Here is a 21,692-nt window from a genome sequence, read left to right on the forward strand (position 1 = left end):
CATATATGAACGCCAAGCGGACCAGAGACCGCTCCAAAAGCTGGAAGTGGACTACAGCGTAGGGCATTCTGGGTAAATACAACCAAAGCTAACATGCTAGCCTAGCGCTAGCAGCAGAAATGGCTCCTGGTCTTTAGCCTAAAGAGAAATCCTCCAACCGCTAAAATCCTCCATCTTGTTTCCATCTGGTGAAGAAGGAAGTTGCTCTCAGTGTCTTCAGAGGTTTTTGTGTCGTTTCGCTCAGTGGATCTTGGTGCAGCGCCCCCACAGGCCAGGAGGGGAACAGGTTGGTTTGACTCAGAGCCACAGCAGCTGGAGGTGGAGCAGATGTTCTGGATCCAGTAGAACCGAATTTAAGGGACCATCAGGAGTGTTTTGTTTTGATCGTTTCTTTGTTTGTCATCATGCAGCAGCACTTTGAGCTGCTGGTAGAATGATCCTTTAAAAATGAAACTGATCGATATTTATTAATCTATTGACTTTATTCTGAAGGTTTTCCAGCAGGAAGCCTTCAGGAACGCGGGGCGCCTCGTGTCGGTCCCCTAGCCCCGCCCCCTGCTCCTACCTGCGCTCCCTCCTCACCTGTCGGCCCAGGTAAGCGCAGCCGTTGCAGAGGCAGCGCGTCGCGGCCATGGCGGAGTCCCAGCTGCTGTGTCTGGACAACCAGCACGTCAACGAGAAGGTCCCGGAGTCCCGGCCGGAGTTCTACTACAGCGAGGAGCAGCGGGCCGCGCTGGAGCAGCTGCTGCGCCACGGGGACGGAGCCTTCAAGATGCGCCTGCAGGAGGACAACATCCGGGACTTCCTGTGCGCCAGGGAGGTCCGGGCCATCCGGGACAGCTTCCAGGAGTACGACCCGGACAGCGACCCGGAGGCCGGCGAGCCGGACAAGCCCAAGGAGGCCACCAGCGCCGACTCCGGGGTCCACTCCACCTACTGGCCGCAGATGTCCGACACCGAGGTTCCGGCGCTGGACATCGGCTGGCCGGCCTGCAGCGGCGTGTACAAGGGGGTGACCCGGGTGTCCGTGTACACACACCCGCCCAAAGAGCCGGGGCCGCACATCAAGGAGGTGGTGAGGAGGCTGATCCAAGGCGCCCAGAAGGTAACCGGCCGGAGAGCCGGGAAATAATCTACAGAAAATAATGTTGGATTAACCAGAGGCGGTTCAGCACTCACCAAAAGAAAAACTACTGCAACGTATTTTAAATGGAAGCAAAAAGTGCAGCGCAGTAAAAGTACTCAGATGTAACTAACTCTGGTTAGTTTATATCATCACCTTCATAAAATAATGACTGAAATGTGAAAAGTTTTACCTAAAAACAATTTAATCCATTATTATAGGAAGATGGTGATACATAAAAACAAATTTCAAATAAGAAAGACAGAAAATTACTTTCCAACTTCCTCAAACAATTCAGAGTTTTAGGGTTTTTGATTCAGAACCAGTTTTTCTATTCAACCGATTCAAATATTCAGTTTAAATGATGCGACTGACAGATGAAATGTTTCATACTGAACAAATCCCAGCACTTTTTATTGAAACAAAAATAAGTTTCTGTATAAAATTCTGCACATTCATTTGTCAGTATTACGTTAGCTTAGCTTCTTAATTAAACAAATATCTAAGAATTATTCATAATAAAATAGATTTTTGAGCATTTTGAGTCGATTCTGAATTCCCACGCTCTGATTCTCTACAGAATCCATTTTTTTTTCTGAACCTCTAATAAGGAAATAAATGTTTGTACCTCATGTTTTATAATTAAAAATGTTTTTATATAATGTTGTACAACATTAAACTATTGGAGAGTTTTTATTATTGAGACTGGAATTTAATACTATTATGATAATGAAGTTCATCACAATAAAAGGATTTAATGACTTAAAACCTGAACCTTAACTAGAAACAGTTTGTTGTTTCTCCATAGAAACCAGCAATAAAAACATTATTTTATCATAATAACTCCCAATAATGACAAAAACTGAGATAATGAGATTTAACCATAAAACAACAAATATTCATTATAATTAATCTGATTCCTGATTTTAACTTTAGATCTACTTCACAACTCGTTGTTTTTATTTCTTTAAAAAGTTGTAACTTTGTCTTTTCTGTCTGTGACGTTAAAACCGACTCCTCTGATTGGCTGGAGGAGATCATGTGACTCTGTGACGTCACTGTGATGCTTCAGCTCGTTTGAACGTTTTCTCAGTTTACATGAGACTCAAACTGTTGTTGCGTTTAAGCTGCAGGTTGTTAAAATGTGGGTCAGTTAATGACATCATAACAGGTCAGACAGACGATCTGATGTTTCATCGTTTATGAATCAAATCCTTCATTTGTCAGGAACAAAAAAATAAATAAACTGAACATTAATGTTTGTCTCTATTAATCACCAGCTTTTGGTTTCTTTTTTAAAGGTAAAGAAAATATTTATATAAATATGTAGCAGTTAAACCTGTTTTTTTGTATTTCTTGTTTTCATTAAATTATTTGTAATGTCAAATGTATTTTAATAATTTAATTAGCTTAAAAACATCACATTGATAATGCAGTTTATTATTCAGATTCTTTCATAGAAATCAGATGGAAACATTTTCCAGGCCAGAAAACATTTCAGCTTCATCCTGATGGATAAAAACCGTCGGGAAAATTCCTGGATGTTATGGATTCAGTTCCTGTTTCCACTTCAGTCTGAAGTTTCCAGAAACATGAAGTCGTTATTAACCGGCTTCTGGAGTCACCAACAGGTCGGGACAAGCAGCGGATTAATCTCATGATCCGCCAGCTCAGGTGAGCTCCGGTTGCCATGGTTACCCTCCCCCCTCGGACAGTTCAGGTGTTCATGTTAGCCTGCAGTTTCCATGGAAACCTCCAAAAACTGGAGCTGCAGAGTAAAAAGCTAGAAACGCCTCTAAAAGGACAGTTTGACTCTGATATGAACCGGCCAATCAGAGGCTGCCGTTTCTGCCCTGCAGGTTCAGTAAATCAACCTGTCAGTCTTCAAACGCCAGCGTCTCTGAGCCTGCAGAAAGACACGCACACGTTGATTTTATAGGAGGCCATTAAGGCGAGTCGTCTGTCAGACGAGTGCTGGAGCAAAATGAGTTCCTGAGCTGCAGGAAACGTCATTCAGGCTCAGAGTTTCACCTGGAGAGACGGAAAACGCCTGAGCAGCCAGAGGGAAGCCGAACGGTTATCCAGTTTCCACCTGCTGCTATCGGCCAAGCTGGCCGGTTTTTCATAAGATAATGAAGCTTCAGGGCAGAGAGCCGAAAAACCAGAGATCATCTACCGGATCTGAGCTGCAGGCGCCACGTTTCTGCTTTTGAGCCGCTCCGTTAGCGCAGAAAGAAACCAGAACCAATCCTAATAAAAACCCAAACAGGACGAACATCCAAGATGGCCGACAAGATGGCCGACCGTCTTCCAGTCAGGTTTAACTGCAACTGGTAAAACATCATCAGGAGAAATGTAAACTTTATGTTTCTAAAATCAGCAGTAAGACCATCTGTACTGATTAAGATTTTTAGATTTTCTGACAGTTAAAAAAACCAAATGTAAAAATGTTTGAAGTTTTAAACCAGGAGATTTCTGTAAACAAACCTTTCATCGAGTTAAAAAACTAAATTATTGAAGTTCAGACAGACAGACATGAATAACATTAAGAACAATAAATATCTTTGTTGTTATTGAGCTCATGTTTCTGTTTACTCAATAATTTAGCAGAAAACAGTTTTTTGAACTGATGCCGGCCCACAGCATCACAGGGCCTCCGCCATGCCCAACAGGGAATCGGTGAACATCCAGTCTGTGTTTGATTTCCCAGCAAACTTCCTGTTTCCAGCCTGCTTATTTTCACACAGAAATATTTCCTCTGACATTTCTGAATGTTTTTACTGCAACATTGTGAACCTTTTGTCTCGTCTTCTTTTGTAATAACTGAATGTGAATCTGCTTTGGCTGAAAGCAGCCAGATGTCATCTGATCCGCTTTTGTTTGTGACTTTTAAATTTCTGCTTTGCATAAAAACCTTTCTGTTGAGCGGATCGGGTCGAACAGGCGACCAGGAAACGAAACGAAAGCTTCAGAATCAGAGAATCTTTAACTGGACCCAGTTTATCTGACAGAGGAAAAAACTTTTATTAAAAAACCATCATGGGAAATGTGAGCATAAATCGGTTTATAAATGATTTCATAACCGACTCTGGATTTGGTCCAGACCGTTTCCAGAGAAACGGGTTTTTCCACAGAATGGGCCGCTGGCTGCAGGGAGTCTGCTGGAGAATCACATAAAGATCCACCAAGCTGCTGAGTTCAGCAGAAACCTGAACAGATCTGCTAAATCCTGCGTTATGAATCCAAATCTTTTTCCAGTTGCAGAAATTATTTAACTATTTAATTCTGATTAAATAAAATTTTCGCTGTGATCAGGATAAAACTTTTATGCCAAAATTTCAAATCTGATGTTTCTGATTCTTTGATAAACTTTGACTTCACTCAGAATTCATTGGCTGAGGAGGATCTGTGATGCTGCGGGCCTCAGTCTCCTCCAGATGTTTAGGATGGATGACATCATAGATGATTGTTATTTAGATGGCCGCCTCTGCAGGAAACTGAGAATGTGTTTTATTTTGGCTTTTCAGGGGAAATAATCCAAAACATTTGATTAAGATGAAACTAAAAAACAAAGTCAGCGTTCTTCAGGGTAATCGCTGTGACAGAAACTTAGGGCTGGAACACAAAATGTTTTCTTAATTACAAGAACAAAGATGTAAAGTTATCAGGAGAAAGTCATAAAACTCCTGGAGGAAAGGACCTGATGTCAGCAGCTCAGTCTGGTTCTGGTTCTGGTCGTTTCAGAGTTCTGCTGATGACAGTCATTTGATTCTGATGTGTTTAATACAGTTTCATGTTTTCTTATGTTTTAGAAAACCAAAGTCAAACTTCACAAGATGTTCAATATTCCTTATCATTTTTTAATTATTATTTTTCCTGTATTTTGCTACTTCATTGTACTAATATTACAACTTTATTCTGGTAATACTTATTTTTGTATTATAATGACTTTTTCTCTTAACAATTTTTTCTAGTGTTATATTAACTGTTCTTATTTTATTTTAACTTTTCTCATGCTAGCTTTATATTACTATATTTCAGCGTTTAGCTCATGCTAGCTGTGTTTTTTTTGTTTTTGTTATTTTGTTTTTTTAAAGGTTTTGGCTCTAGTGGCCTTTATTTGAAGTTTGACAGGAAAGAGAGTTATGAGAGAAGGGGAGGACATGCGGCAAATGTCACCAGGCCGGGAAGCTCATGCTAGCTGTGCTAATTCAGAACTCAGCTCATGCTAGCTGTGCTAATTCAGAGCTCAGCTCATGCTAGCTGTGTTAATTCAGAGGTCAGCTCATGCTAGCTGTGTTAATTCAGAGGTCAGCTCATGCTAGCTGTGCTAATTCAGAGGTCAGCTCATGCTAGCTGTGCTAATTCAGAGCTCAGCTCATGCTAGCTGTGCTAATTCAGAGGTCAGCTCATGCTAGCTGTGCTAATTCAGAGGTCAGCTCATGCTAGCTGTGTTAATTCAGAGGTCAGCTCATGCTAGCTGTGCTAATTCAGAGGTCAGCTCATGCTAGCTGTGCTAATTCAGATTAGCTCATGCTAGCTGTGCTAATTCAGAGCTCAGCTCATGCTAGCTGTATATTATTATATTTCAGCGGTTAGATGCTAGCTGTGTGTGGCTCATAACGAGTGCAGGGCAGTAAAAATGCCCCGCTCTCTGTTTGCCCCAGGTACTGGCCATTGTCATGGATCTCCTAACGGACCTGCAGATCCTCCAGGACCTGCTGGACGCGGCGGCGTGGCGCGGCGTGGCGGTGTATGCGGTGCTGGAGGCCCGCGGCGTTCCCCACTTCCTGGACATGAGCTCCCGGCTGCAGATCAACGCCATGCACCTGAGGGTGAGACGCCAAGCCGCGCACACAGAGCAGGACTCAAACCACCGGCTTCTCTTCTTGTGCTGCAGTTAAACCTTCCTCTGATGATCTAATTTAATTTTTAACTTTTTGTATTAAGTCGCCTCAACCAGCTGAATTCTCCTCCAGACTTTTGGTTTTGGTGAAAAGCTTAGAGGATGTTTGTTTCCTCTGGAGGAGGAAGAGCGTTTCTCTGATCCTCTGACATCCGATCTGAAACCAAACCAGCCTTATCTGGAGCCTGCAGCGTTTTTCCTGCGCTGTGGGGCCGGGTCGTGGCGCAGCGGCCCGGTTCGACTCGGTTTTCAGGGAACGGTCTTTGTTCCTGAGAACGGATCCCAGAAACTAGAGGCTCCACGGCCCAGCCGTGGTCCACGTGTGTGTGTGTGTGTGTGTTGACCCAGGGCGTTGTGTAATCGTGTGTGTGTGTGTGTGTGTGTGTGCGTGTGTGTGCAGAACCTGCGTGTGCGGATGGTGAAAGGCGCGGGGCTGGCCCTGTCCTTCGGGAAGCTGCCCGGCTCGCTCTGCTCCAAATACATGCTGGTGGACGGAGAGAAGGTCATGTTCGGCTGCTACAGGTTAGCGCCTCATGCTAACGTTATTAATGCTAATGTCCTCATGCTAATGTTAATCATGTTAATGTTGTTCATGCTCACATTTTGGACTTATTTCATAATTGATTTTATTTGTTTGTTTGTTTATTTTGTATATTTAAAATGTATTCCAGTTCCAGTGCTAAATGTTAATTAATTTAAAGATTATCGATCTTCTGTTATTCTATTACCGTTACATTCCTGGAAAATTGTCTCAAATCAATAATATTATCATTTATCGTGATAACTTCTGGAGTAATTTATCGTGCGATAAGGTTTTTTTTACCGTGTTGGTTGTTGCTGCTGCGCTGAATGTTGGTAAGTTTGTGGTTTATGGTTTCATTCCTGGTTTTAACCTCCAGCTTCACGTGGAGTTCGTCTCGTTTGGACCGGAGCGCCGTTACGGTGATGACGGGTCAGATCGTCGACTTCTTCGACAGCGACTTCAGAGAGATGTACGCCGTGTCGGAACCGGTCGACCTCCACAAGGAGTTCAACATCAGCAAGCCGCCGCTGCCCACTCCCGTCCTGAAGCCCCGGGTGGAGCACCTCCGCCCCGCGCCCGTCTCCACGTCCCGCTTCCAGGTGTCCGTCGGCGACTCCAGACAGGCCGACCTCAAAGTGCCGGCGCACAAATACCACAACCCCAAATACTCGCTGGTGTTCGGGAACAGCTTGGGCCTGACGGGCTCGCTGCAGGACCTGTCCACTCAGGGTCACTCGCTGCTCGGTGGCACCAGCCAGAGGGACACGGAGGGACACGGGGACACGGTGGACCGAGTGTCCTCACCAAGTCAGAGCGCCACCACCGAGGAAGAGGAGAAGGACGAGCTCGGCGGTGTGAGGAAGAGCGAGGCAGCTGCCGTGAAGAAGCCGCGCAGTTCCTTCAGGAACTTCCTGAAAAACAGAGCAGCCAATCACAGAGCAGAGACTATACAGGAGGGCGTGGCCACTCCTCCAAGCCCCGCCCCCGTGGCTACGCCAGAGGCCAACGGCGTCGCAGGAAACGAAGCGGAGGATTCGTTTGAGGTTCAGGAGAAACCGCCGAGGTTCAAACCCAAAAAGTCTCAGAAGAACATCCAGAGGAGCGTTTCTCTGCAGACCATCGGCACGGCGGACCAAGACGGTACGTTTTACTCAGCTGTTGGAAAATCTGGAGCAACCGGGACTTTAACTAAATATGAAACTCACTTTAACGAGCATTAGACATGAAAGATTTTTGTTAAAATTAGATTTTGCTCCTGAATTTCTCCAACAGTTTGAAGCTCTAAAAATAAAGATATGAAAATAATATAGAAAAGACTAAAATCCTAAATGTAAAACAGTTTAAATATACTGTAATCAGAAACATATTTAGAAATTACTTTCTCTAAATGTTACTTTCTGTAGAGTTGAGCAGCACATCAGGGGTTAAAGGTCACAGAAAGCGAAGCTTAATCATTTTCACCAGTAAAGAAAAGAAAACTGGTTCTATCTTCAAGTAAAGTTTCTCTTTTTGTTTCTCCAGGACTGAAAAGCCGCCGGCGGCATCCGAGAAAGAACTGCATCCAGTCCTGAGAGGAGGAGCGGCGATGGAGCGGCGATGGAGCGGCGATGGAGCGGCGATGGAGCGGCGATGGAGCGGCGATGGAGCGGCGATGGACCGCCTCACCGCGACGCTTACCGATTCACTGAAACGATTCACTGAAACGATTCACTGAAACGATTCACTGAAACGATTTACTGAAACGATTCACTGAAACGTTTTACTGAAACGTTTTACTGAAACGATTCACTGAAACGTTTTACTGAAACGTTTTACTGAAACGATTCACTGAAACGATTTACTGAAACGTTTTACTGAAACGATTCACTGAAACGTTTTACTGAAACGTTTTACTGAAACGATTCACTGAAACGTTTTACTGAAACGATTCACTGAAACGATTCACTGAAACGATTCACTGAAACGATTCACTGAAACGTTTTACTGAAACGTTTTACTGAAACGATTCACTGAAACGTTTTACTGAAACGTTTTACTGAAACGATTCACTGAAACGATTTACTGAAACGTTTTACTGAAACGATTCACTGAAACGTTTTACTGAAACGTTTTACTGAAACGATTCACTGAAACGTTTTACTGAAACGATTCACTGAAACGATTCACTGAAACGATTCACTGAAACGATTCACTGAAACGATTTACTGAAACGTTTTACTGAAACGATTCACTGAAACGTTTTACTGAAACGTTTTACTGAAACGATTCACTGAAACGTTTTACTGAAACGTTTTACTGAAACGATTCACTGAAACGTTTTACTGAAACGATTCACTGAAACGATTCACTGAAACGATTCACTGAAACGATTTACTGAAACGATTCACTGAAACGATTCACTGAAACGTTTTACTGAAACGATTCACTGAAACGATTCACTGAAACGTTTTACTGAAACGATTTACTGAAACGATTTACTGAAACGATTCACTGAAACGTTTTACTGAAACGATTCACTGAAACGTTTTACTGAAACGATTCACTGAAACGATTCACTGAAACGATTCACTGAAACGATTCACTGAAACGTTTTACTGAAACGTTTTACTGAAACGATTCACTGAAACGTTTTACTGAAACGTTTTACTGAAACGATTCACTGAAACGTTTTACTGAAACGATTCACTGAAACGATTCACTGAAACGATTCACTGAAACGATTCACTGAAACGATTCACTGAAACGATTCACTGAAACGTTTTACTGAAACGATTCACTGAAACGTTTTACTGAAACGATTCACTGAAACGATTCACTGAAACGATTCACTGAAACGATTCACTGAAACGTTTCACTGAAACGATTTACTGAAACGATTCACTGAAACGATTCACTGAAACGTTTTACTGAAACGATTCACTGAAACGATTCACTGAAACGTTTTACTGAAACGATTCACTGAAACGATTCACTGAAACGATTCACTGAAACGATTCACTGAAACGATTCACTGAAACGATTCACTGAAACGTTTTACTGAAACGATTCACTGAAACGATTCACTGAAACGTTTTACTGAAACGATTTACTGAAACGATTTACTGAAACGATTCACTGAAACGATTCACTGAAACGTTTTACTGAAACGATTCATCAGCAGCGAAACGTTTCTGAACTGAAAACCTCGGGAGCCAAACCCTGCTCGAGTCGAGTTTCAGTCGGCACTTTTACATTTTTCTAGTTTATTTTAAATTATTCCACTGGTCAGTGTTTCCTGTCATTTCCTCTGAAGCCTTAACTTCTCCTGGTGTTATGCTACACCTGGTTGCTATGGAGACTGGAAAGGTGATCAGTGTGTGTGGTGTTGGTAACGCAGTCGGTGTGTTGAACACGCTGAACGATATGAGAGTCTTTGTGGCAGATGGACTTTAAATGATCACAACTTTGTTACAGAAAATAAATGAAAGACAAAAACTTTGACTAAACCATTCTCCAGGTCCTTCAATAAATTAAAACATGAGCATCAAGAATCTGAAAATAATCAGATTTATTTCACTTCCAAATGATGTTTTTACTCCTGTGAGTTTTACTTTTCCTCAGTATTTATTTATTTCAGAAGAAACAAAGAATATTACAACGAAAACGAGTTTTCTGCAGTTTTCCATAAAGCTCGTTTCACCTGCAGTCGCTCAGGTGAAATCAATTTAAATACAAATACCATCCAAATGAAGAGAATAATGAATAAAAACATTTATTTTAATATAAAACATATCAGGTTACATATTTCAAATGAATAAAAAGTTATAAACACAATTTTAATTTTTTTTGTTTCAGAAAATCAAACTAAATTTAATATCAAAGATAACTGAAGTAATTAAAAAAACTTGCTTTCAAATGATCTCAGTTATTAGACAGTTTTATGTAAAATCATATTTTATATTTTCCCATCATGTTACTGGCGACACGAAGTAGGCGAAGGATCTCTGAATATTAGAAACTGCAGATCACATGAGCTTCAGTTTCCTTTTCATGGATCATTTTTAAGGTTTTGATACAAAACATGGATCAGTCTGACCAGGACTGGCAGCTGCACAAAAAATAGAGCTAATCTGAATTTAAAGACGTAGATAAGGTGATTTTTAAAATTTGTATTTTTTGTAAGTACATCAGGAAGAAGGAGAGATGAACTAAGTGAAATGATCCAGGAGGAAACCAGCGTCTCCACTTCTAACCAGTCAGTGGAGCGACGGGTCTGCAGAGAAACAGTTATTCATTTCCAATTACTGGAGTTTTCTTCTCCCAGTAAAACCAGTACGACTCACCGGAGGTGAACCAGAAACTTGATCTGTGTGTCTCATGATTTCTCTCAGTCTTCACTCCGGTTAGAAAAGAAAAGAAAACTCAGATTTCAGCAGAAATTTACGTTTCAGTCCAGTTCAACATGGCGGTGCTGCGGCGCCATCTGGTGGAGAAAAGGCGACAAGCTTCGAGGAAAAATAAACTTTATTTGATCATTAAATTACATATTAAACATAAAAATATAACAAACTACACATTGAACGGTTCATAAATTAAACATGTTGCGATTTTACATCTGTTAGACTTAAAGAAATGCTACATCGTTTCCCCAGACTGAATTAATAATCAGCCAGAGGTATTTGACATGTTAAAAATGTTTTATTGTTTCTATTGTGGTTATGTTTCTGTGTTCAGACGTTTTCTGGCTGTTTTTTCTGTGTATTTTTTCCCCTGGACTCCAAATGTAGCTTCATTCATTCATTCATTATTAGTATTTAAATTACATCATTTTGTATCTATTTTTGATATTTTTCTGTTTTTTGTGGAAATATTGAACATCCATGTTTTGCATCTTGGTGACTTTTCTTTTTTAAAGTGAACATTCAGCATCTTTTCTTTGTTTTCGTCCTTTAGCTTCTTTTTCAGCTTCAGTTTCGTTTCTTCTCTTTTAGCTTCCAGCTGTGGTTCTTCGCTGCTTTTTGTCCGTCGCTTCATTTTTAAGCTTCTTTGTGAAAACTTTAGTTCATTTCCTTCACATGGAGAGAAGCCGGTTTAAAGTAGCGCGAACGCCTCCTTCCAGGAACCGTCTGTCTGCAGTTTGCAGAAGTGACTTGGACTCTTCGTGTCTGAGTTCACGGTTCCTCTTCATCTCTCCAGTTCAGCTTGTTTCTGTGAAACGTTGGTGAAGCTTCGTTCAACACGCTTCACTCCGATGACGAAGCATTCGTGATCACCCTCCTCTTCCTCATCGACACCAGATCGTAAAACGGGTCCTTGGTGATGCTCGCCCTGGAAGAAACGGTTTATCAACATGATTATCAGCGTTTTCTGTCTTTGCTTCATAACTGATCTGCACGATTCTTCTGCTGCTCCACTTCAACAAAACGTAACTTAAATTATTGGATCTGTTAGAGAAAAAAGCTGAAGATGATTACCTAATACGGCTTATAAACACATCAAATGTTTGTGATAACTATCAAAAGTCAAATCTTGCAGGTTTGTTTAAATTTGGCCATTTTGGCAACAAACTGGACTTTTAATCTGAACTAAAGTTTTTGATCTAATTCCCTCCAAACTTCCTACAAAACTGGAAGTTTCCTGTTTTTACTGACTGAACCCGATTTTCATTTTTTTTAAATACCCACATTTATTTTTTTATCCAATAATAGTAAAACAGTTAAAACTTATTATATTTAACTCCAATTGAAGTGATTTTTTGGAAAACCAAAAAAGAATAAAAATAAATACAATTCAACTTTACTGCAACGTTAATCTAATATTATGACAAATATTCTGACTTTATTCTCATTATTTAGATTTTTCTCATATTCAAAACAAATAAATGAGCATAAATCTAAAACTCCATCGTTTGAGTTCATTCATGACAGAGAACCAGTTTTTATTTGATTTTCTGAAAATATAATAATACTAATGATAATAATAATGAGCCATTAATATTATTAATGATAATTAGTAATTATCATTAATAATAATAATTACTAATTAATGATAATTAGTAATTATCATTAATAATATTAATATTATCATTAATATTATTAAGAATTAATTGACCAGTTTCAGTCAGAGGATTGTAGGACCGTGTGTGTGTGTGTGTGTGTCCATGTGTGTGTCCTGTGTGTGTCCTGTGTGTGTGTGTGTCCTGTGTGTGTCCTGTGTGTGTCCTGTGTGTGTGTGTGTCCTGTGTGTGTCCTGTGTGTGTGTGTCCTGTGTGTCCTGTGTGTGTGTGTGTCCTGTGTGTGTGTGTGTCCTGTGTGTGTCCTGTGTGTGTGTGTGTCCTGTGTGTGTGTGTGTCCTGTGTGTGTCCTGTGTGTGTGTGTGTCCTGTGTGTGTCCTGTGTGTGTGTGTCCTGTGTGTCCTGTGTGTGTGTGTGTCCTGTGTGTGTGTGTGTCCTGTGTGTGTGTGTGTCCTGTGTGTGTCCTGTGTGTGTGTGTGTCCTGTGTGTCCTGTGTGTCCTGTGTGTGTGTGTCCTGTGTGTGTGTGTCCTGTGTGTGTGTGTGTCCTGTGTGTGTGTGTCCTGTGTGTCCTGTGTGTGTGTGTCCTGTGTGTGTGTGTGTGTGTGTGTATCCTGTGTGTGTGTGTGTGTCCTGTGTGTCCTGTGTGTGTGTGTGTGTGTGTGTGTCCTGTGTGTGTGTCTCCTGTCTCCCACCTGATGGCGCTGATCCAGTCGTCTCTCTCCTCCTCGCTGCCGGCGTTCAGCCGGTAGAACTGGTGTTTCCCCTCCACCACTCGGCCTTTGTTCTCCGTCTTGCAGGCTTTGACCTTCTGACCTTTGGGGCTGTACAGCTCCAGACAGAACTGGTGGAAACAGGAACCGTAACCAGAGGTAAATATGTTTAAATGATATTTTCTGGCTCAGTTTCTAGATGATGTTGGAAGTTAGTTTCTCTACCGGTTTGCTGGAGTCCTGCAGCTTTCTGACACAGAGATTCTCCAGAGGGATGATCCCGATCGGGTCCTTATCCTGCAGGACAAACCGAACGTCACACACACACACACACACACACACACTGCTGCTGCGCTCTACCAGCAGGAAGCAGAAACTCACCGTTGTGTACTGGAAGTAGTAGAGGCAGCTGTCGGTCAGGATGAACCAGCGGCGTTTCCAGGTCTTGACTCGGCCGCCTGGAGCCACAACAAACACGTTCAGAAACGCGCCGCAGCAGCCAGCGAGGCGCTTCGCCGTTGCTGCAGCAGACTCACCCATCTTCAGCAGCCAGCCCTCGCGGTCCGGGTTGAAGAAGGTCAGAGTAAGGTCGTTGCCGTCGTCCTCGGGGATCTTGAAGGGTTCGCTGCGGATACTGGCATAAAGTTTCTGGAGGAAAAAACGGAGGTGAAGTCAAAAAAGAGTTTTGTTGTTTTATAAAAGTTACTAAATTCAATGCAACCAAAAAAACACCTCAACTTTTTATCAAAATGTCCAAAATTAGACTGTTTCCTTTCAGAAAATGTATTTTCATAATTCTAACTTGCACAATTATAGGTAGGTAATTTTATTTTATTTTCAGCAACCAGGTTATTCAGAGTGAAGCTGAAGAGATTGGGTCAGTGTGGAATAAAACTGTTTGCAGATGACACTGTTTTGGCTAAACGTCCCTGTAGCGCCCCCTGAAGGCAGGAGGGACCAGCAGGAAGGCTTTGCTCTGAGGCGTGTCGGTGGAAGTGAGCGGACCGTGAGGAGGTCGACGGGAAGGTCGGCGCCGTTGTTGATTCCTCGGTTCATGCAGACGAAGCGCTGCAGGTTGGGCTTGTCTTTCACGTTGGGGTTGTGCAGACTGGTGTTGAGCATGATGATGGCAAAAGACAGGATGTAGCAGGTGTCTGTAAGAGAAACCGCAGCGCTGCTTTGTTATCGCTGCCTCAGCTGCACAGCCGCACCGGCCTATTCAAAGTAAAGGCTTTGTGAGGAAGGCAGTGAGGAACCAATGAGCACAGAGGTCTCAGGCTCTTTGTTTCTATTGGTCGGTGAAGCAGCAGAGCGTTTCTATTGGTCGATGAAGCAGCAGAGCGTTTCTATTGGTCGATGAAGCAGCAGATCGTTTCTATTGGTCGGTGAAGCAGCAGATCGTTTCTATTGGTCGGTGAGTCGTACCTGTGGACTGGAACACTCCGGGGTTGCAGTCGCAGTAACGCGCCGCGAACGCCTCCATCATCCGGTCGATCTTCTGGGCTTCACCTGGGAGCCGGAAGCTCCACAGAAACTGCCTGACAACAGATTTATTCAAACACACATCAAAAGAAGCCAACGCTAGTAAAAAATGAGAATTATTCATGCTGAGAAAAACAGAATAAAGTTAAATAAAATGAATATTTAATCCGATTGTCACTAACCTCAGCGCCTGGACCAGATTCAGGTCGGAGAACTCATGCAGAGCCACGAACGCCTTCAGGACCTTCAGGTGCATTTCCTCCCTGTGTGACATTTACAGCAGATCAGATCAACTTCAGGAAGCAGACAGAGAACAGGAACAACCTGCAGAGAAAACTACCAAGCCAATTCATTTCATTTAGGATTTGAGAAAAACTAAACAAATTAGAGGAATAAAATTCAGACCACAGTATTTCAAACTGAAAGGAACAACTTGTGGGCGGTTCCAGGGGGCGTGGCTAAATGCTGATGCAGTAACTCCGCCTTTTTTTGGATCTGCCCCCAAAAGTTTCCTGTCCTCTCATTCGTGCTTTAAAGTTTGTAAAAAATAGAAAATGTAACAATTGAATATTGATGCTATGCTAACAATGCCTTCAAGAAAAATGGAAAATCAGAGTAATAACAACATAAGCATAACTAATATTAGTAAAACACATTAAACAGTTTCAGACTCAGCCTCTTTGCCTGATTTGTCCAGAAAAAAATTTTAATGGCAAAGTATAAATAAGATTGTAGGACAAGATAAATTAACCATAATTTCATACAAACTGGAGTTTCTGAAGGGAAATATCAAAATCAAAAAGATTCAACAGGCAGTTAAATTATGTTTTTCAGATTTTATTATATTGTTTCATTTGAATTTCTGATTTTTTTCCTTTAGTTTTTTCCTTTAAATTTATTTATAAATACCGTGGCTAACTTTACATTAGAAATGTTAATTAATTTACTGTACCGTGTTTTTTTTTTTTTTTACATTTTTGAACTTATTTTACTATGTATCAAATAATTAATTTTTATTCATCATTCTATTTTATTAAATAACATTTTTTATTATCTTAATTAGGTTTCTTTTCTTTGATTCCTGACTCAAAGAAGCTTTTCCCCTTTACATTTCTATTTTACTTTCTAAGCTGTGATGATCTCTACAGTCAAATATTTTTTTTTTTTTTTGCAGAATAAAACCTTTTTTGTGTGTTTTTACTTTGACTGTGCAGCACTTTGGTTTTAATAAATTAAACTGGATTGGATTGGTTCATCCAGTTGTCCTCCAGTCCCTGTGACCTACGTGTTCTGACCTTCCTGTTGTGACTTTCCTGTTGTGACTTTCCTGTTGTGACCTTCCTGTTTTGACCTTCCTGTTCTGATCTTCCTGTTCTGACCTTCCTGTTGTGACTTTCCTGTTGTGACTTTCCTGTTGTGACCTTCCTGTTGTGACTTTCCTGTTGTGACCTTCCTGTTCTGACCTTCCTGTTGTGACTTTCGTGTTGTGACCTTCCTGTTGTGACTTTCCTGTTCTGACCTTCCTGTTGTGACTTTCCTGTTCTGACCTTCCTGTTGTGACCTTCCTGTTGTGACTTTCCTGTTCTGACCTTCCTGTTGTGACTTTCCTGTTCTGACCTTCCTGTTGTGACTTTCCTGTTGTGACCTTCCTGTTGTGACTTTCCTGTTGTGACCTTCCTGTTGTGACCTTCCTGTTGTGACCTTCCTGTTCTGACCTTCCTGTTGTGACTTTCCTGTTCTGACCTTCCTGTTGTGACTTTCCTGTTGTGACCTTCCTGTTGTGACCTTCCTGTTCTGACCTTCCTGTTGTGACTTTCCTGTTCTGACCTTCCTGTTGTGACTTTCCTGTTCTGACCTTCCTGTTCTGACCTTCCTGTTGTGACTTTCCTGTTCTGACCTTCCTGTTCTGACCTTCCTGTTCTGACCTTCCTGTTGTGACTTTCCTGTTCTGACCTTCCTGTTGTGACTTTCCTGTTCTGACCTTCCTGTTGTGACCTTCCTGTTGTGACTTTCCTGTTCTGACCTTCCTGTTGTGACTTTCCTGTTCTGACCTTCCTGTTGTGACTTTCCTGTTCTGACCTTCCTGTTGTGACTTTCCTGTTCTGACCTTCCTGTTGTGACTTTCCTGTTCTGACCTTCCTGTTGTGACCTTCCTGTTGTGACTTTCCTGTTCTGACCTTCCTGTTGTGACTTTCCTGTTCTGACCTTCCTGTTGTGACTTTCCTGTTGTGACCTTCCTGTTGTGACTTTCCTGTTGTGACCTTCCTGTTGTGACCTTCCTGTTGTGACCTTCCTGTTCTGACCTTCCTGTTGTGACTTTCCTGTTCTGACCTTCCTGTTGTGACTTTCCTGTTGTGACCTTCCTGTTGTGACCTTCCTGTTCTGACCTTCCTGTTGTGACTTTCCTGTTCTGACCTTCCTGTTGTGACTTTCCTGTTCTGACCTTCCTGTTCTGACCTTCCTGTTGTGACTTTCCTGTTCTGACCTTCCTGTTCTGACCTTCCTGTTCTGACCTTCCTGTTGTGACTTTCCTGTTCTGACCTTCCTGTTGTGACTTTCCTGTTCTGACCTTCCTGTTGTGACCTTCCTGTTGTGACTTTCCTGTTCTGACCTTCCTGTTGTGACTTTCCTGTTCTGACCTTCCTGTTGTGACTTTCCTGTTCTGACCTTCCTGTTGTGACTTTCCTGTTCTGACCTTCCTGTTGTGACTTTCCTGTTCTGACCTTCCTGTTGTGACTTTCCTGTTGTGACCTTCCTGTTGTGACTTTCCTGTTGTGACCTTCCTGTTGTGACCTTCCTGTTTTGACCTTCCTGTTCTGATCTTCCTGTTCTGACCTTCCTGTTTTGACTTTCCTGTTGTGACTTTCCTGTTGTGACCTTCCTGTTGTGACTTTCCTGTTGTGACCTTCCTGTTCTGACCTTCCTGTTGTGACTTTCGTGTTGTGACCTTCCTGTTGTGACTTTCCTGTTCTGACCTTCCTGTTGTGACTTTCCTGTTCTGACCTTCCTGTTGTGACCTTCCTGTTGTGACTTTCCTGTTCTGACCTTCCTGTTGTGATTTTCCTGTTCTGACCTTCCTGTTGTGACTTTCCTGTTCTGACCTTCCTGTTGTGACCTTCCTGTTGTGACTTTCCTGTTCTGACCTTCCTGTTGTGACTTTCCTGTTCTGACCTTCCTGTTGTGACTTTCCTGTTCTGACCTTCCTGTTGTGACTTTCCTGTTCTGACCTTCCTGTTGTGACTTTCCTGTTCTGACCTTCCTGTTGTGACTTTCCTGTTGTGACCTTCCTGTTGTGACCTTCCTGTTGTGACCTTCCTGTTCTGACCTTCCGGTTCTGACCTTCCTGTTCTGACCTTCCTGTTGTGACTTTCCTGTTCTGACCTTCCTGTTGTGACTTTCCTGTTCTGACCTTCCTGTTGTGACTTTCCTGTTGTGACCTTCCTGTTGTGACCTTCCTGTTCTGACCTTCCTGTTGTGACTTTCCTGTTCTGACCTTCCTGTTGTGACTTTCCTGTTCTGACCTTCCTGTTGTGACTTTCCTGTTCTGACCTTCCTGTTGTGACTTTCCTGTTCTGACCTTCCTGTTGTGACTTTCCTGTTCTGACCTTCCTGTTCTGACCTTCCTGTTGTGACTTTCCTGTTCTGACCTTCCTGTTGTGACCTTCCTGTTGTGACTTTCCTGTTCTGAACTTCCTGTTCTGAACTTCCTGTTTTGACCTCTGACCCGCCGTACCGTTCTCCCAGGAAGTTGCCGATGGCGGTCTTGTTAAGCCCCTCCTCCTTGTAGAGGAACTCCGCCACCGGCTCGGCTCGCCATTCCAGGATGCCGTGCTCCACCAGGTAGCGGACGCCCTGCAGGAAAACAACGTTTCACAGGAAATGACCTCATACCATCACATGAGGGTCACCTCATCTGCTGCTTGGTCTCTTATCAACCAGAAGCATCATATCTCAGATCTTAAAGGTTTCCTTCTTCAGGTTTTGAGTCACGGCTGCCAGGCGTGTAGCTTCAGTAGCGAAGCAGAGAGTGAACTGATCACTTCTCCATTTTGTATCGTGTCAGTAAAACTCGGAGTGCGGCTTGGTTTGGCTGCCAGGCGACGCCTCTGCATCTCTGTGAGGAACAGGATGTGGCTTTTCTTGCTGCTGCGCCGCTCTGCAGGCAGCTCCTTTACTGCATCACACACTGAGCTGCTGCACTGAAAAAACTAAATCTTACCAAGACGTCTGGTTTAGTTTCTCCTGGAAATGTTTCAGTAAACTAGAAATGAGACAAAAGTAACTCAGAAGTAACTTGAGCAGAAATAGGAGCTGATTTAGGTCAATAATTCCTTAATATTGATGAAAAGATTCTTCAATATTCAGATTATTTCACTTGGGATCATTTTTCCTATTTTATAAGTGAAATAACCTGCTGACTTTTTTATCATTAATTATTGACTTAATTTCCTAAAACTTGCTGAAAAGCTGTTTCTAAGTCAGTGTTGTTTTATTTCTAGTGTAATGAGACGTTTGCAGCAGAAACTAGACATAAATACTTGGTGAGATTGAGTGTTTTTGCAGTGTAGCTTCAGCTTGATGTGAACCATTAAAACCATTAAAACCAGTTGAATGGAAGCAGAAAATTCCCATTTACTCTGGAGTTACTACTGCAGGTCAGTGACCTCTGACCTCTGGAGACGTTGGAGTCACTGGATGTGCAGAAAATGAAAACTCACCACTTTTGGGTCCATGTTGAATTTCTTTTTCCCTCGTAGAAACTTCCTGTTCCTCACCACACTTTTACTAAAACAAGAGAATAAAAGTCAAGAAATGAACTTTTTTATTTGCTTCATGTTAATTTAAAAACAATTAAATTTGTATTTTTATTTTAAACAAAGTTGAATAAAATTAGGAAACATGAACCACAGGCACTGAGCTAAATTCATGGATGTTGTTCATTAAATGTGTTTAAACTATTTATTTAAATCCAGCTCCATTATGCAGGTTTTAAATAATCTCATTCATCAGCTGATGTTCCATTTTCTCTGCAGTCTGAGGTTCAGTTTGCAGAAAAGTGTGTTTGGTTTTGGTGGGCGACCGGCAGCTGAATGCAACATGGCAGTGAACGCAGCGCTTACTGTCAGCCGCTGAACGCAGCAACAAAAGCAAGAGGAAGTACAGAAACGGGGTCACCAGTCATCTGAAAATAAGTTTTAATTTAACACGTTTTCTTTTCTCTGGCTGTGAAACTGACGCCTCAGACCGACTGGCTGAGCCAGCAGGCAGAAAACCACAACAGGTCGGAGAGTCAGAGAATTAAAACCGAACCTGAAACTATTTTATGATCTAAAAGCCTTACGAAGTGTCATTAAGCGCTCGTTTCTTTAGGAAGAAAAACTGCAGCTAGAAAAGGAAGTGAAGAAAAGCTGAAAATAGTTTCTGATTAAAAATAATTCAAGCTGACACAGTGAGCAGAGTTCAGCTGAAGAAAGGCGCTGGAAAAGGCCCAGCTGGACCTGGTTCCACCTGGTTCCACCTGGGCAGAGCCTCACCTGTGGCGCTTCAGGTCCGGGTTGCTGGATCCGGCTGCTCCATCATTCAGATCCAGTTTCAGCTTCTGAGGGAAAAATGGAAACGATGTTTGGTGTGAAAACCTGCAGCTGCTTCTGATCCTCAGTCAGAAATAATAAAATGATTTGTTCCTGTGTGTGTGCGTGTGTGTGTGTGCGTGTGTGTGTGTGTGTGTGTGTGTGTGCGTGCGTGTGCGTGCGTGTGCGTGTGTGTGTGTGTGTGTGTGTGTGTGTGTGTGTGTGTGTGAGTGAGCAGGTGTTTTAATGACAGGTCTGGTACCTGCAGGTCGTCCAGCAGCTCAGGTTGGCCGCTGCGGTCGCTCTGCCTCCTGTCAGCCAGTCGGAGCCTCGGTGGCGCTGTGGGGGGCAGAAAGGATTCAGAGCTGGATGACCTTCACACACACACACACACACACACACACACACACACACACCGCTGGTCTGCAGCGACCAGGAGACCCACAGCCTCATCACCAGCAGACAGATCAGAAACCTGAGGCTCGCCCTCATCCTGGAGGAACTGAACCATTAATGAGATCCAAAAGTCACAATTATAACAGAAACAATAAAATGAGAGAAGTTTCCATAACTACATCTGAAATCTGTAAAACTCCTCATCCTCAGCTGGAAGCAGACAAACCTTGGAAACGTAAAGTGTTTTTACCCATGTTCAGGTTAAAGCTGCGTACCTTTGCCCCAGAGGAAGCTGTCTTTTCTGCTGATGGCCATGTTGGAGTGCAGAGCGACTGGCGGCTCACAGGAAGCCCAGCGACGAGTCAGAGCGGAAAAAAGGGCCGGCGCTGCTGCTGCTGAGAAACCCACGCTCTGATGACGCAAAGAAAAAAATCACACCGTAGAAATATTTTCATCATCTCATCAGAAACTTCATTTTAAACCAGCTGTCAATATTTATTATCAGGAAGTTGAGAAAGATTCAGAACAGATCAGAATTAAAAAGGAGAATTTAATATTTTTGGCTCTTGGTTTGGTATTTGGATCGTTTTGGTTGTTTTTCTGTTTGCCACTAACATACTTCCATACCTGCTTCACTCTTTGATTCTTTGCTCCTCCTTTCACCACCCAGCTGCTCTGAATTCACTGTCACCTCTCAGAGGTTAAAGGTCAGTCAGATCTTTACCTTTTTGTCAGATTGTTGCCTGAATAACTGTTTATAGTAGAAATGTAAAAAAAAATTCAAATGTGAATCGTGATTATTATTTACTACGATTCAGAATCGATTAAAAATAAAAGTAAACTGCTGCAGTCGGCCTCCATTTTGTAGCTACAGGACCTTCTGACGTCGCCATGGAGACGGTACTGGGACAGAAAGCACACAGCTTCACCGGGGTCAAAGTTCACCAGAAATATGTAGAGCCAAGCCAAGGAGGCAGGTTGTGATTGGT

The 21,692-nt window shown here is 42.5% G+C and overlaps 2 protein-coding genes across 4 annotated transcripts; one reads left to right on the plus strand and one right to left on the minus strand.

Annotated features, from left to right (window-relative positions):
• Positions 1–572: 572 nt before the first annotated feature.
• On the plus strand, positions 573–8,304 carry sack1fa (scaffolding CK1 anchoring protein Fa). 2 transcript variants are annotated; one of them, XM_088007812.1, is made up of 6 exons: positions 573–1,105; positions 5,791–5,958; positions 6,430–6,551; positions 6,929–7,692; positions 8,074–8,128; positions 8,184–8,304. In XM_088007812.1, the coding sequence occupies exons 1-5, from the start codon at positions 632–634 to the stop codon at positions 8,121–8,123; spliced, it is 1,578 nt and encodes a 525-aa protein (XP_087863938.1). In that variant the 5' UTR covers positions 573–631; the 3' UTR covers positions 8,124–8,128; positions 8,184–8,304. The 2 variants fall into 2 exon arrangements, with proteins under 2 accessions (XP_087863938.1, XP_014869177.2); XM_015013691.2 differs by lacking the exon at positions 8,184–8,304 and having other exon boundaries at positions 8,074–8,175.
• Positions 8,305–11,037: 2,733 nt separating this feature from the next.
• Positions 11,038–21,086, minus strand: LOC106934044 (cytohesin-2-like). 2 transcript variants are annotated; one of them, XM_015013692.2, is made up of 13 exons: positions 20,979–21,086; positions 20,570–20,646; positions 20,272–20,336; positions 19,456–19,522; positions 18,471–18,589; positions 14,920–15,000; positions 14,681–14,793; positions 14,261–14,409; positions 13,792–13,903; positions 13,637–13,713; positions 13,481–13,552; positions 13,238–13,386; positions 11,038–11,859 (listed from the first exon to the last, which is right to left on the minus strand). In XM_015013692.2, the coding sequence occupies exons 1-13, from the start codon at positions 21,016–21,018 to the stop codon at positions 11,775–11,777; spliced, it is 1,206 nt and encodes a 401-aa protein (XP_014869178.2). In that variant the 5' UTR covers positions 21,019–21,086; the 3' UTR covers positions 11,038–11,774. The 2 variants fall into 2 exon arrangements, with proteins under 2 accessions (XP_014869178.2, XP_087863939.1); XM_088007813.1 differs by having other exon boundaries at positions 20,954–20,991.
• Positions 21,087–21,692: the final 606 nt, after the last annotated feature.

This window comes from Poecilia mexicana, unplaced genomic scaffold (genome assembly GCF_051168715.1).
Source record: "Poecilia mexicana isolate PSO_F unplaced genomic scaffold, ASM5116871v1 scaffold_8, whole genome shotgun sequence".
Taxonomy (NCBI): Eukaryota; Metazoa; Chordata; class Actinopteri; order Cyprinodontiformes; family Poeciliidae; genus Poecilia; species Poecilia mexicana.

What these genes read in the sequence shown, in the direction of transcription:
- sack1fa (XM_088007812.1), top strand. Translation starts at nt 632, where the DNA reads ATGGCGGAGTCCCAGCTGCTGTGTCTGGACAACCAGCACGTCAACGAG. An exon ending in TCAACGCCATGCACCTGAGG is followed by an intron (nt 5,959 to 6,429) that starts GTGAGACGCCAA and finishes GTGTGTGTGCAG; the next exon opens with AACCTGCGTGTGCGGATGGT. An exon ending in CGGCACGGCGGACCAAGACG is followed by an intron (nt 7,693 to 8,073) that starts GTACGTTTTACT and finishes TTGTTTCTCCAG; the next exon opens with GACTGAAAAGCCGCCGGCGG.
- LOC106934044 (XM_015013692.2), bottom strand. Translation starts at nt 21,018, where the DNA reads ATGGCCATCAGCAGAAAAGACAGCTTCCTCTGGGGCAAAG. An exon ending in TTCCCGTCGACCTCCTCACG is followed by an intron (nt 13,904 to 14,260) that starts GTCCGCTCACTT and finishes TTTTTCCTCCAG; the next exon opens with AAACTTTATGCCAGTATCCG. An exon ending in ACTACTTCCAGTACACAACG is followed by an intron (nt 13,553 to 13,636) that starts GTGAGTTTCTGC and finishes TTTGTCCTGCAG; the next exon opens with GATAAGGACCCGATCGGGAT.